At 39.5% G+C, this 13,721-nt stretch overlaps 1 protein-coding gene across 4 annotated transcripts in view; it reads right to left on the bottom strand.

Annotated features, from left to right (window-relative positions):
- BBS4 (Bardet-Biedl syndrome 4) overlaps positions 1 to 13,721 on the bottom strand; it is a 61,246-nt gene that overhangs the window by 17,703 nt on the left and 29,822 nt on the right. For all 4 annotated transcript variants that reach the window (XM_081831364.1, XM_081831362.1, XM_081831365.1 and 1 more), the window contains exons 3-4: positions 4,312 to 4,391; positions 675 to 738 (exon numbers count right to left, since the gene is read on the bottom strand). In XM_081831364.1, coding sequence (XP_081687490.1) covers positions 675 to 738; positions 4,312 to 4,391 — 144 coding nt within the window. The remainder of the gene's footprint in view (positions 1 to 674; positions 739 to 4,311; positions 4,392 to 13,721) is intronic.

The raw sequence follows: 13,721 nt of genomic DNA, 5'->3' as shown, positions 1-13,721 counted from the left end.
AGTCCGGAACTTGTAATATTGGGAATAAAAGAGCATTTTTTTTTTTTTTGCCATGATATCCTAGATGTGTCAGTATCTTACAAATTATGTCAGAAAACTGTATATTAATCTGAAGGCTACCAATCCAATGAGTGGTAAACAAAACCATTCATTTACACCAAAGAATCAAAAGGAAAGTTCCTAGAAAAACTAAAGATGCTAAAGAGTAAAATTTCAGTCAGTGGTTCCTATATTTGGTTTCTGATAAATTTCATCTATTCTCTGCTTTACCCTCTATACCTCTAGGTTTCTTCCCTTCATCCTAACACCGTTATAAAAAATCCTCAAGCCTTTCCTCATCTCTTTTAGCCTGACTACAAGGAGCCCTTCCAGAACCCCTTCTGGACTTGAAGCTGCTGCCTGAGACAGGGACCCTAACATGCACTCTGAAAACACTAGCCAGACACTAGAGAATGGGGGGGAAGGACAGCAGCAAATTTTTTTAACAGAATCTGTCATTTCTGATGTCAAATCCCACACAAGAATTATGTTCTGATTTCAAACAACATAATACTCAATAAGACCTTTGTAGAACATTTGGAACTTAAAGTGCTTCATAGGTAGTTTGCTCTTCTTTCAGAACCTAGGCAAAGTATTCATTTCTCTAGCAAGAAGAGAAGAAATACATGTCTTACCTTGGACATAGATAGCATATTCACATAAGCCCTGAGTCTCCTGAAGTTGCTCCTTGATAACAGCCTGAAAAAGGAAGAAAAATACTTCTGAGTAGTAGTTCGGAGCCTTGAAGTGTTTTTAAGAAAAGGTAGACATTGGCTGTGAGACAGGAGTCCATCAAAATCCTAGAGGAGAACACAGGCAGCAACCTCTTTGACCTCGGCCACAGCAACTTCTTACTAGACACATCTCCAAAGGCAAGGGAAGCAAAAGCAAAAATGAACTATCGGGACTTCATCAGGATAAAAAGCTTTTGCACAGCAAAGGAAATAATCGACAAAACTGAAAGGCAACCTATGGAATGGGATAAGATATTTGCAAATGTCTTATCAGATAAAGGGCTGGTATCTAAAATCTATAAAGAACCTATCAAAACACCCAAAACACAAAAAGTCTAGTCAAGAACGGGCAAAAGACATGAACAGACATTTCTCCAAAAGACATCGAAATGGTCAACAGACACATGAAAAAATGCTCTACCTCACTCAGCATCAGGGAAATACAAATCAAAACCACAATGAGATACCAGCTCACACTGGTCAGAATGGCTAAAATTAACAACTCAGTAAACAACAGATGTTGGTTGGGGAACCCTCTTACACTGTTGGGAATGCAAACTGATGCAGCTACTGTGGGAGACAATATGGAGGTTCCTCAAAAAGTTACAAAATAGAGCTACCTATGACCCAGCAATTGCATTACAAGGTATTTACCCAAAGGATACAAATATAGTGATTCCAAGGGGCACCTGAACGCCAATGTTTATAACAGCAGTGTCCACAATAGCCAAACTACGGAAAGAGCCCAGATGTTCACTGACAGATGAATGGATAAAGAAGATGTGGTATATATATACAATGGAATAGTACTCAGTCATCAAAAAGAATGAAATCTTGCCATTTGCAACAATGTGGAGGGAACTACAGGGTGTTATGCTAAGCGAAATAAGTCAGTCAGAGAAAGACAAATACCATATGATTTCACTTATATGTGGAATTTAAGAAACAAAACAGATGAGGCGCCTGGGTGGCTCAGTCAGTTGGGTGTCTGCCTTCAGCTTAGGTCATGATCCCAGGGTCCTGGGATAGAGCCCCGCATCAGACTTCCTGCTCAGTGGGAAGCCTGCTTCTCCCTCACCGTCTGCCCCTCCCCACCACTCATGCTCTCTCTCTCTCTCAAATAAATAAAATCTCAAAAAAAAAACAAAAACAGATGAACATAGGGGAAGGGAAGGAAAAATAAAATAAGATGAAAACAGAGAGGGAGGCAAATCATAAGAGACTCTTAACTGTAGGAAACAGAGGGTTGCTGGAGGGGAGCAAGGTGGGAGGATGGGGTAACTGGGTGATGGGCACTAAGGAGGGCACTTGATGTAATGAGCACTGAGTGTTATATGCAACTGATGAATGACTAAATTCTACCCCTGAAACTAATAATACAGTATATGTTAACTAAATTGAATTTAAACTAAAAATTTAAAAAAAAAACAAAAAGAAAAGGTAGACATGGACAAGGAGCATATGTAAGAAATCTATAGAATACAAATAATTATTAATAATGTTCGTCTGGAATTTTTTTTAAAATCTCAACTCTCTTGTGGTTACTTACTGTAGAACAGGGGTCAGCAAACTATGGGCTACAGGCCAAATCTGAGCCATACAGTCTGTTTTTGTAAAGCTCCCAAGCTAAGAGTAGTTTGCATATTTTTAAAGGGTTATAAAAAAATAAGAGAAGATGAGGAATATAAAACAGAGACTGTGGCCTACAAAGCCCAAAATACTTACCATCTGGCTCCTTATAGAAAAAGCTTGCCAACCCTTATCTAGAATCCAGGCAAGCTAAGGAAAATATGAAAAGATTTCCAGGCATTATTGTAGATGCTAGGGGCTCTCTGATAGCGAAATACAGGCTCTACCTTCCTCCTGTGACAGGCTAAGCTCAGGATGAGATAGGAGTTCAGAGAACAAGCACCTGAGTCTAACTTAGAGACTCAAGGAAGGCTTTCTGGAATCAACAGTTTTAAAATCCTGTGTTGGCAGGGGTTGGAGGAGAAGCTGAGGTGGCTAAGAGTCAGGGAGAAAAGGGCTTCAATGCCATGCTAAAAAAGTTGAGAGCAGGGGTGCCTGGGTGGCTCAGTCGTTAAGCGTCTGCCTTCAGCTCAGGTCATGATCCCAGGGTTCTGGGATCGAGTTCCACATCGGGCTCCCTACTCAGCGGGAAGCCTGCTTCTCCCTCTCCCACTCCCCCTGCTTGTGTTCCCTCTCTCGCTGTGTCTCTCTCTGTCAAATAAATAAATAAAATCTTTAAAAAAAAAAAAAAAAAGTTGAGAGCAACGAGAGAATCTTGGTAAGTTTTAAGCAGGAAGTAACCTGATTCTACTTGCTTAATAGAAAAGTCATTTTTGGAGCACTGCTGAAAACAGATGGAAAGGAGGCAAGATTGGTATAAGAATCCTCACAGTTATTTAAACAAAAATGATGGAAATTAACTAAGGCCTGGAGAGAGAAGAAAGTGGACAGTTTCAAGAGATAGTAGACAGGCTCTCCAGAACGTAATGATTATCTGTAATATATTAGGGACAATGGGTCAGGGGATTCTGACACAGACAGATGGTACCTATCCCTGCAATAGGGTACAAGAGAAGGAATAGGTTTGGAGGAAAGCAGATAAATTCAGCTACACGAAAAGCTGAATGTGAAATGCCTGTGAAGAATCAGTAAGTATCAGCTTGGTCTGAAGACCAGGAGGAAATGTATGAAATGCACAGAGAAAATGGTCAAGGATAGGACCTAGGAACATCCCCAACTCTTAAGAAATAAAGGAGGAAGAGAAGCCAAAAATAGGAAACAGAAGAAGTTGTCAAAAAAGGAAAAGGGAAACAAGAAAAGGATAATATCATAGAAGGGAAGAAAGGAACCTTTTAAGATTCATGGTGGTACTAAATATTGCTAGTTCTGTGCTGCCATAGGCACAAATGCCACAGTTCAAAATTTAAAACCACAGCCTTAGAAGCATACAAAGTTCCAAATGCCAAAAAGAATATGAAGGATATATCTGGCATGTTAATACTACTGTCTGTCAGCAAGTATGTATCAAAGATACAGTACAGAGAAAAAGGAAATACAAAGTTTTTAAATATACAAATGATGATCAAGTTCACCATAATAAGAGAATTAATGAAATTTCATTTTTCACCTATCCTGAGATCAAAAAATTAAATACTATGATTGTTGAACATTTGCCATCCACCAAGGACCAACAAGTACCAGACAGCAACTGCTCCTTTACCCTGGTCTTAAAATGAGAAGACACGTGGGACACACCTGAACCTGACCCCCAGCCTATAGTCAGACCCAGCCAAGCCACAGCCAGTCTGAAGAGCCATGGGCAATAATTGTCTGCTGTTGGAAGCCACTGAAATTCTGAGGTTGTTAAGCAGCATTATCATGGCAAAAGCTAACCAATATACAAAGTGTGTGAAAACAGGAACTCATACATTATCAGTGGGATTTAAACTGCCACAAATCTGTGTGACATACTCTGTTAGTTGCCTAACAAAGCCTGCCTCTCATGGTCTGTATCATTACAATTGCTCACCTTGCATGCCTCATAATCCTTCCGGATATAGTGGAGATGTATCAACCAGTTCTGCTTCTCCAAAATCGGAAACTCTTGAGCTGGGCAACATATTTTGACAAAACAAACAACATCGTCGTTATTAGATTTTCTCCTTAAGCACTGTGCTCACATTTAACTACAAGCATACTGCAGTATCACATTAAATTCTTCATGCTGCTGCCCACAAGAATATCATGCACCAAAAATGTGTAGATTTTTAAACTAAGAGATACTTGTTCTAGGGGCGCCTGGGTGGCTCAGTCGTTAAGCGTCTGCCTTCGGCTCAGGTCATGGTCCCAGGGTCCTGGGATCGAGCCCCGCATCGGGCTGCCTACTCCGCGGGAAGCCTGCTTCTCCCTCTCCCACTCCCCCTGCTTGTGTTCCCTCTCTCACTGTCTCTCTCTCTCTGTTGAAAAATAAATAAAATCTTTAAAAAAAAAAAAAAAGAGATACTTGTTCTACTATTACACATTGAATATATGCTTCTCCTCAGTTTTTGTAGCTTATCATGTCAGTTTCTCAGATCATAACTTGGCCTGAAAAAAATAAAATCATTCTTCGTCTCTTCTCTTTCTCTCTCCCTGGTTATTGAAGGTGAGTAAGATGACTCTCTAAAGGATATTTCAGGAATATTACCAACAAAAAAATACATAACACAGTTAATGTCCCATCTGATAGATCAGAGGACCAAAAATAGTAAACACAGTCCTTGCAATAGGAAGGTAAAACATACTGCTACCCAGGAATGAGAAGGCAACAATGACAAAAAAATCTATTGGAGTCACTGAAACGATTTATGATAAACCACAAAATGAGTTACTATTCCTTTGAATTCAAAAGTTTAAAAATATGGGTAAAAATTCATTAAGAAATTACTTTTCTGTGGGGAAAAAAAAGAAAAAGGGTCACACCAACCTCAGAACAGTGGTGAGGAAGGGGGAGAAAGGAAAATTAAAAAGGAGACTTCAGGGGCACATGTGTGGCTGAGTTGGTTAAGCATCCGACTCTTAATTCTGGCTCAGGTCATAATCTCAGGGTCATGGGATCCAGCCCCACAGGGGGTTCCGCACTAGGTGTGGAACCTAAGATTCTCTCTCTCCCTCTGCCCCTCCACACCCCCGTCTTAAAAAAGGGGGGGAGAGACTTTAGATCTTTAATGCTTTAATTTCTCAAAAAAATAAAAATCTCTAAAGGATACATGACTAAATGTTTTTATTTATTAAATCTGGCCAGCGAGTATATGGAGGTTTGTATTTTTTTATGCACTTTAATACATATTTGAAATATTCCCTTTTAAAAATGCAGAAGAAAGAATACAGCAGGAAACAAGATGGAAATTATTTCTAATTATTCGTAATCATTTGTTCTATAACCCTACAAGATACATTACCAGAAAACCTAAGACATACAGGTCCATAAAGTAACAGGAAGGAAAAAAAGCTTACTGTGACCCAGCGCCAGCAGAGCCAGAACACAATAGGGAATATCAATGGAATTTATAAGATACAATTATGAGAGAAAGCATGGGTGTGGTTTTCTAGGCCAGAAGGAAGGGGGAAAAAAAGGTAAAATGTTAAGCAACTGACTATCTTCCAATAACCCATACTCTGAGTGGGACCACCCTTCTTCTAGTCAGCAAGGGCCTATGTGAGGTTCTTTGATGACTTTTGTTTCCTTCCTTCTCTTTCCTCAAGCCCCATCAGTCATCAGATCTTAGCCATTCATGTTCTGCCTGACCACTTCCAGAATTAAATTTCCTATTAAAGGCCATACAAATCACTAAGCTTAGAGGTGGGTGTGGGTATAGGGGTGAATACGCACACCCGCACGCATGTAAAGTGGGTAAAGAAATACACTGAAAGTGCAGTTCTGGGATTAGTGGCTTACTGAGTAATCTTGGGCCAAGTCTCATTTGTAGGGCCTGCTGCTCTGTCATCTACCCTCTGAAGGGAAAGAGTAGAAGGAGACACTGAAACCTTTGAGTTTAAAATATCACTAAGTAATGTATGGGGATTAACATAAGAATAAAAAAAAAAAAACCCAAAAATATCACTAAGTATCACCGCTTCTACAGCTTTAGGCTATAGACAAAATTCATAAAATGCAAATCTGGGTTTTGCTACTATTAAAAATCTCACAGTAAAAGATGAGTAATTTTTTCTGTTTCCTGGATGAAAAATGGAGAAAAAAATATTCAATTTGCAGGGCAGCTTAAGAGCCCAGAGGCTTATGAAAGGAAGACCTAGGGATTAGAAGAAGGGAAGGCATCATCAAAACCAAGGACTTAAGGTCATTTCACACTCCTGGAGATAAATTTATCTAAATGCTAAGAGAATTTTAGCTTCATCAAAGATTTTAGAACTCATTTCAATGCCCCATAACTGTCCTATTACTGTATGATCTTGGGAAATGTATAATTAAAATAGAGACTCATTCATTCATTCAACAAATATTCACTGAGCACCTACTATGTGCCAGGTACTGTTCTAGGCACTGAGGATACAAAAGGGAACAAAACTGACCTCCTGCCTTTAATCAGTAGGGACAGGGCTGGGGGGAAGTCAGAGAGTGCTAGCAGAAGGGATAGATGATAATAAAATAAGTTACATGAGTGATATTTTTCTACAGAGAAAAAGCAGAGAAGAGGGACAAGGAGTATAGGGTAAGGGATTACACTTTTAAATAGGAAAGTCAAGGAATAAAATACCCTCACAGAGTTGGGAGGACTGAATGACAATATATATAAAGAGGTTCAATTTCTGGCACATAGTAAGTCCTAGAAGTGTAGCTGTTCTTACTGTTGTTTTTATTATCTGTATTTTTATTTATTTTTCAAAGATGAGGGAATTCTGGATGCCTTAGAAAGAGTCTATAAATCTTGAGTCTATAATTAGAATTTACCTGTAAATGTGTAAATTGAATTTCTTGTATTCCAAATCATTGCTCACTCCAATTCCCTACAAACAGGGGTACTGGTTCTTACATGCTTTCACAAGTATTATGAGAATTACCTACACGAAAGATCCTCTAAAAAAAAGACAGGCCTATTAGTAAAGGCAAAGTAGAGCCTCCTCTATTTTACAGCAGAGAAAGGTGGTCATCTCTGATGCTACACTTCGGGAGCCTCTATTACCACAGAGATCAGGCGGCCAGCTGATGAGACGAAGCAAGGTGATGCCTTTCAGCTGTTGTACAAATACCTCGTCCATATCTCCACTTCCCACACTGCCCCTCCACCATCACTGAGGCAGTACAGGTGAAAGGCTGGCAACCTGGCAACCATACTCCCTTGGCCCTTCTCTTCTCCTGACCCCATTCTACTCTTTTGTGACATCTCTCCTCTTTCTTTCCCCCTCTAGGGGTGCACCAGACTTCTATGTGAAACAATTACATAACCAAATATACATGACAATTGCAAGAATTCTTCTCCCTTGTAATCTGCCCTAGTTGCCAAATTCTCTTAGTAATGGCCCTAACTCAAATTTTATATTACACTTTGATTAATGCTAGGGAATAACATCCTGGATATATGAAGGCTGAGCAGAAAATTATTGTGCTTTGAATTTTCAGTTGAAAAATTTTCTAAAATGACTAACACTTTTGTAAGTACATTATAAATGAAGCCTTTTTTCGTAAAGGATCTCTTCCAGGATGAGCACATAGCACATGGTTTTTATAGGTAGAATTCCCATCCTGATTCAGTACCAGCCTTCTCGGGACCTACACCAAATTATTTAACTTCTCTGGGACTCCATTTTTCCCTCAATAATTTTCGGTGGAGGGTGCCTGGCTGGCTCAGTCCATTAAGGTTCTTCCTTCGGCTCAGGCCATGATCCCAGGGTCCTGGTATTGAGCCCGCATCAGGCTCCCTGTCTGCTTCTCCCTCTACCCCTCCCCACTGCTTGTGATCTCTCTCTCTCAAATAAATAAGCAAAATCTTTAAAAAATAATTTTCAGTGGAAAATTATGAAAAATCTGAAAGTGGCCATTCAATAAATGCTAATTTCCTCATATTATAATAGGACTTATAACACTTTTCTACCCCCATATATTATTTGGGACATTGAAAGATACAACAAATCTCCTGAGGCAAGGGAAACAAAAGTAAAAATAAACTACTGAGACTATATCAAAATAGAAAGTTTCTGGACAGCAAAGGAAACCAACAAAACTAAAAGACATGACAACCTACTGAATGGGAGAAGATATTTGTAAATGACATATCTGGTAAGGGGTTAGTATCCAAAATACATAAAGACCTTACACAACTCAACACCCCAAAAATAACCCAATTTAAAAATGGGCAGAAGACATGAACAGACATTTTTCCAAAGAAGACATACAGATGGCCAACAGACACATGAAAAGATGCTTAACCTCACTCATCATCAGGTAAATGCAAATCAAAACCACAATGAGCTATCACCTCACACCTGTAAGAATCAACAACACAAGAAGCAACAAGTGTTGGTGAAGATGTGGAAAAACAGGAACCCTTGTAAGCTCTTGGTAGGAATGCAAACATGCAGCCACTGTGGAAGACAGTATGGAGATTCCTCAAAAAATTAAGAATAGAATTACCATATGATGTAATAATTCCACTACTAGGTATTTACCCCCCAAAATACAGAAACACTAATTCAAAAAGATACATGCACCCCTATGTTTATTGCAGTATTTAAAATAGCCAAATTAGGGGCACCTGGGTGGCTCAGTCGTTAAGCATCTGCCTTCGGCTCAGGTCATGATCTCAGGGTCCTGGGATCGAGCCCCACATCGGGCTCCCTGCTCCGCGGGAAGCCTGCTTCTCCCTCTCCCACTCCCCCCTGCTTGTGTTTCCTCTCTCGCTGTGTCTCTCTGTCAAATAAATAAATAAAATCTTTTAAAAAAATAAAATAAATAAAATATCCAAATTATGGAAGCAGCCCAAGTGTCCGTCAATAAATGGATGGATAAAGATGTGGTATGTGTAGGTATGTGTGTGTGTGTGTGTGTGTGTATGTATACATACACACATACATATATATGATCGAGTATTACTCAGCCATAAAAAAGAACGAAATCTTGCCATTTGCAGCAACATGGATGGATCTAAAAAGTATAATGCTAAGTGAAATAAGTCATTCAGAAAAAGACAAATACCATATGATTTCACTCATTTGAGGAATTTAAGAATCAAAACAAAGGGGGTAAAAAAGACAAACCAAAAACAGACTCTTAACTACAGAGAGCAAACCGACAGTACCAGAGGAGAGGTGGAGGCGGATGGGGGAAGAAGGTAAAGGAATTAAAAGTACACTTATCTTGATGAGCACTGAATAATATATGGAATTGCTGAATCACTATATTGTACTATATTATATGCCTGAAACTAATATAACACCGTATGTTAACTATACCGGAATTTAAAAAAAGAGGACAAATCTTGAAACGAATGTAAATTTAAGACATTTTTATTACTATCAATCTGAGCTTTGTATCAGTCAGGGTCTAACAAAGGAACTTGGAAACCACTTGAGAATTTAAAACAGAGGGATTTCAATGTAGTGAACAGGTGACAAAAGAAATGAGAGGCCCAACAGGGAATGATGGGGCAAATCAGAGGTTAGCATGGGAGCAAAAAGCCATTACCACCTGTAAGGAAAAGCTGAGGAAATGTGTTGCTGCTATCCAAGTATCCAAGTATCCAAGGCTGAAGTTACCAGGAAGAAACTAAAAAGATGGCCTGACTGGCAGAAGCAACAGAAGAGATGCTTCCAGAGACCACCCACTCCTCCAACTTCCCCAAGCAGAGAGAAAGAGGAAAACCATGGGTTCTTCTTCCTCCTGCCCTCCAATCTCCTTCCAGTTCCTCCCACTTGCTAACCCAGACAGAAACTGCTGACACAGGGGCCTGGTAAGGAAAGAAGCCTGCAAGGGTCAGCTCTTCACAGCAAAGAAGGGAAAGGTGAGGAATGGATCTAGGAGCAAACAGGCCCAGGATCAGCAGAAACATCAACTCTGTTCATAAATGATGACGGAGGAGGAGGAGGAGACTGGACCAAGTCAGTACCCACCCCACGATAAATGCAGAAGCTGGCTTTTAAAAGTTATTATTCTTAAATTATTTGCTATCCAACTTGTTTGCTTCTTGTGAGCTTAAAATAAATGAGGAAGAAAGAAAAAGTCATAAAAAGATCAATTATGGATATCCTATTTTACTTCCTCAAATCAAAATTTAACAATTACGTTTATCCTTTTTAGGGGTGTGTGGGTGTGTACGTATCCTCCCATGTGTATTTATAAATTTTTATTATTTATATATTTATACGAATTACTTAGATATATTCTATAAGCATACAGAATATGTAATCTATTTATATATATTTTATATATATCTATTCAAAGTGTCCACTGAATGGTCCTATGAGACTAGTGAGTCCTATAACTAACTCATGGACTATTCCAACATTGCAGATGAGGAAATTAAGACTCCAGAGGCTAAGTGATTTGCTCACATTCACCAGCTAATTAATGAATGAGGCAGGGCTATAATCCAAATCTCCACACTCATTAAACTACACCAAGCTTCTTCCCAATCATAAAAGACTTTCCAATTTTAAAATGTGTTTGTGCTGTCAACTAGATATAGCTTAGCAACACAAAATTAAATAAGATTTAAAAGTTTTTCTATGATAAGAAAAGCAGAAGAGGACTTTTTATTTTTTTTAAAGATTTTATTTATTTGAGAGAGAGAGAATACACGAGAGGGGATAGGGTCAGAGGGCAAAGCAGACTCCCTGCCGAGCAGGGAGCCCGATGCGGGACTCGATCCAGGGACTCCAGGATCATGACCTGAGCCGAAGGCAGTCGCTTAACCAACTGAGCCACCCAGGCGCCCGAGGACTTTTTATTTTTAAGGAACTTCTATGCCTATATAAGCATGGGGGCAAATGCACATGTGTACATGCACACACAAGAGATTACACATATTTGGAAATTGTTTGCTTATATCTACTGAACCTAAATCTATCCTTCCCACTGACCAAGCAATCCCACTCTTAGGTACATGCGTGTACCCAAATAATTTCATGGTGGCACTATGCATAACACCTTAAAGTATCCCAAATGTTCATCAAGAGTAAACTGAATAGGGGAACCTGGGTGGCTCAGTCGGTTAAGCATCTGCCTTCAGCTCAGGTCATGATCCCAGAGTCCTGGGATCGAGCCCCGCATCCGGCTCCCTGCTCATCAGGGAGTCTGTTTCTCCCTCTCCCTCTCCCTCGGCCCCTTTCCCCGCTGGTGCGCTCACTCTCTCTCTCATAAATAAATAAAATCTTAAAAATAAACAAAGAGTAAACTGAATAAACTAGGGTATAGCCTCACAGTGGAATACTATATAACAAATGAAAAAGATATAAAAAGATATTTTTTAAGTACATACTGAATGATTCTGTTTATATTAAGTTCAAAAGCACAGCAAAACTGATCTACATAATCTAAGTTAGATGTAAGTAACCACCTTTGGGAGGAGTAGTTAATGACTGGTAGGGGGCACGAGGGAGGCCTCGGGGATGCTGATGATGTTCTATATCTTACTCAAAATGGATATATGAATACATTCACCTTGTGAAAATTTATTGGGCTATACAATTAGGATTTATGCACTTTTCTTTAACGTATACTATGTATTGATTAAAAAAAAGTGTCAGGAATCAAATTAAATACATCCTCCACCAAAAGAATTAATTTCTACAAAACCAGTACAGAAGAGGAGGGGGCACACAACTCAGTCTGCGACTAAGGGTAAAATTCTCTAGACAAGACATAAAAGGCATTAATCGTAAAAGGAAAAAACTTATAAATCAGCCTCATCAAAAGTAAAACTTCTGGGCGCCTGGGTGGCTCAGTTGGTTAAGCGACTGCCTTCGGCTCAGGTCATGATCCTGGAGTCCCAGGATCGAGTCCCGCATCGGGCTGATCGAGTCCCGCATCGGGCTCCTTGCTCGGCAGAGAGCCTGCTTCTCCCTCTGACCCTCCCCCCTCTCATGTGCTCTCTGTCTCTCTCATTCTCTCTGTCTCAAATAAATAAATAAAAATCTTTAAAAAAAAAAAAAAAAAGTAAAACTTCTAAAAATTAAAATCATCAAAAGATGCATTAAGAAAGTGAATAGGTGGGGTGTCTGGGTGGCTCAGTTGGTTAAGCATCTGCCTTCAGCTCAGGTCATGATGCCAGGGTCCTGGGATCGAGCCCCGCATCGGGCTCCCTACTCCACGGGAAGCCTGCTTCTCCCTCTCCCACTCCCCCTGCTTGTGTTCCCTCTCTCGCTGTGTCTCTCTCTGTCAAATAAATAAATAAAATCTTTAAAAAAAAAAAAAGTGAATAGGTAAGAATCAGTCTGGGGGAAAAATCGTAATACATAAAACAGACAAAAGAACCTGTACCCCCAATACAGAATTCTTACAAATCAGTAACAAGAAAACAAATAATCCAATTTAAAAACAGGTAAAAGCCTTGAATATTTCCTTCACAAAAGAAATGACCAGTAAGTATATAAAAAAGTTGTCAACATCACCAGTCATAAAGATAATGCAAATTAAAGTCACAATAAGAGACTATAACATATTTACCAGCATGTCTAATATGAAAAAGACTGACAGCACTGAAGAATTTATAGCAACCAGTCTGGCAGTCTCTTATAAAGCTAAAACATACACTTTCTATATGACCCAGCAATTTCATTCCCTAGGTACTTACTGTCCAGAAATGAAAACACATGCCACCCACACACAAAAAGATAGGTAAATGAATGTTCACAGAAGCTTTTACATAACAGTCAAAAACTGGAAACAACACAAATGTTCATCAATAGGAGAATGGATAAACTCGGATATATTAGGTCATACAATGGAACATCAGACAGTACTTTTAAAAAATAAAAAAATTAAAAACAACTGATACATTATAGCAACATGGATGAATCTCAAAAACATTGAGGAAAAGATACCTACAGCTAAATAGTACATATTATAGGGTTCCCCCTGTATGAACTTCAAGCACAGACAAAATTAATTCATAGAGCCAGAAATCAGAGTGGCTCCCCCTAGAGAACTGAAGGGAGGATTGATTGGAAAGGGGCCTGAGGAAACTTTCTGGGTGATAAAGATGTCTGGCTTGTTCTGAGTAATGATTACATGAGTATATATGTTTGTCAAAATTCAAGAGTTGGGCACTTAAGGGGCACCCGGGTGGCTCAGTCAGTTAAGCATCCAACTCTTGGTTTCGACTCAGGTCATGATCTCAGGGTTGTGAGATTGAGCCCTGAGTCGGGCTCCACACTGGGTGTGGAGCCTGCTTGAGATTCTCTTCCTCTCCCTCTACCCCACCCTCATGCACGCATTTTCTCTCT

This window comes from Leptonychotes weddellii, chromosome 9, assembly GCF_054177405.1.
Source record: "Leptonychotes weddellii isolate Sample4059 chromosome 9, ASM5417740v2, whole genome shotgun sequence".
In the NCBI taxonomy this organism is placed as follows: Eukaryota; Metazoa; Chordata; class Mammalia; order Carnivora; family Phocidae; genus Leptonychotes; species Leptonychotes weddellii.
This window is presented reverse-complemented; position numbering and strand designations above follow the sequence as displayed.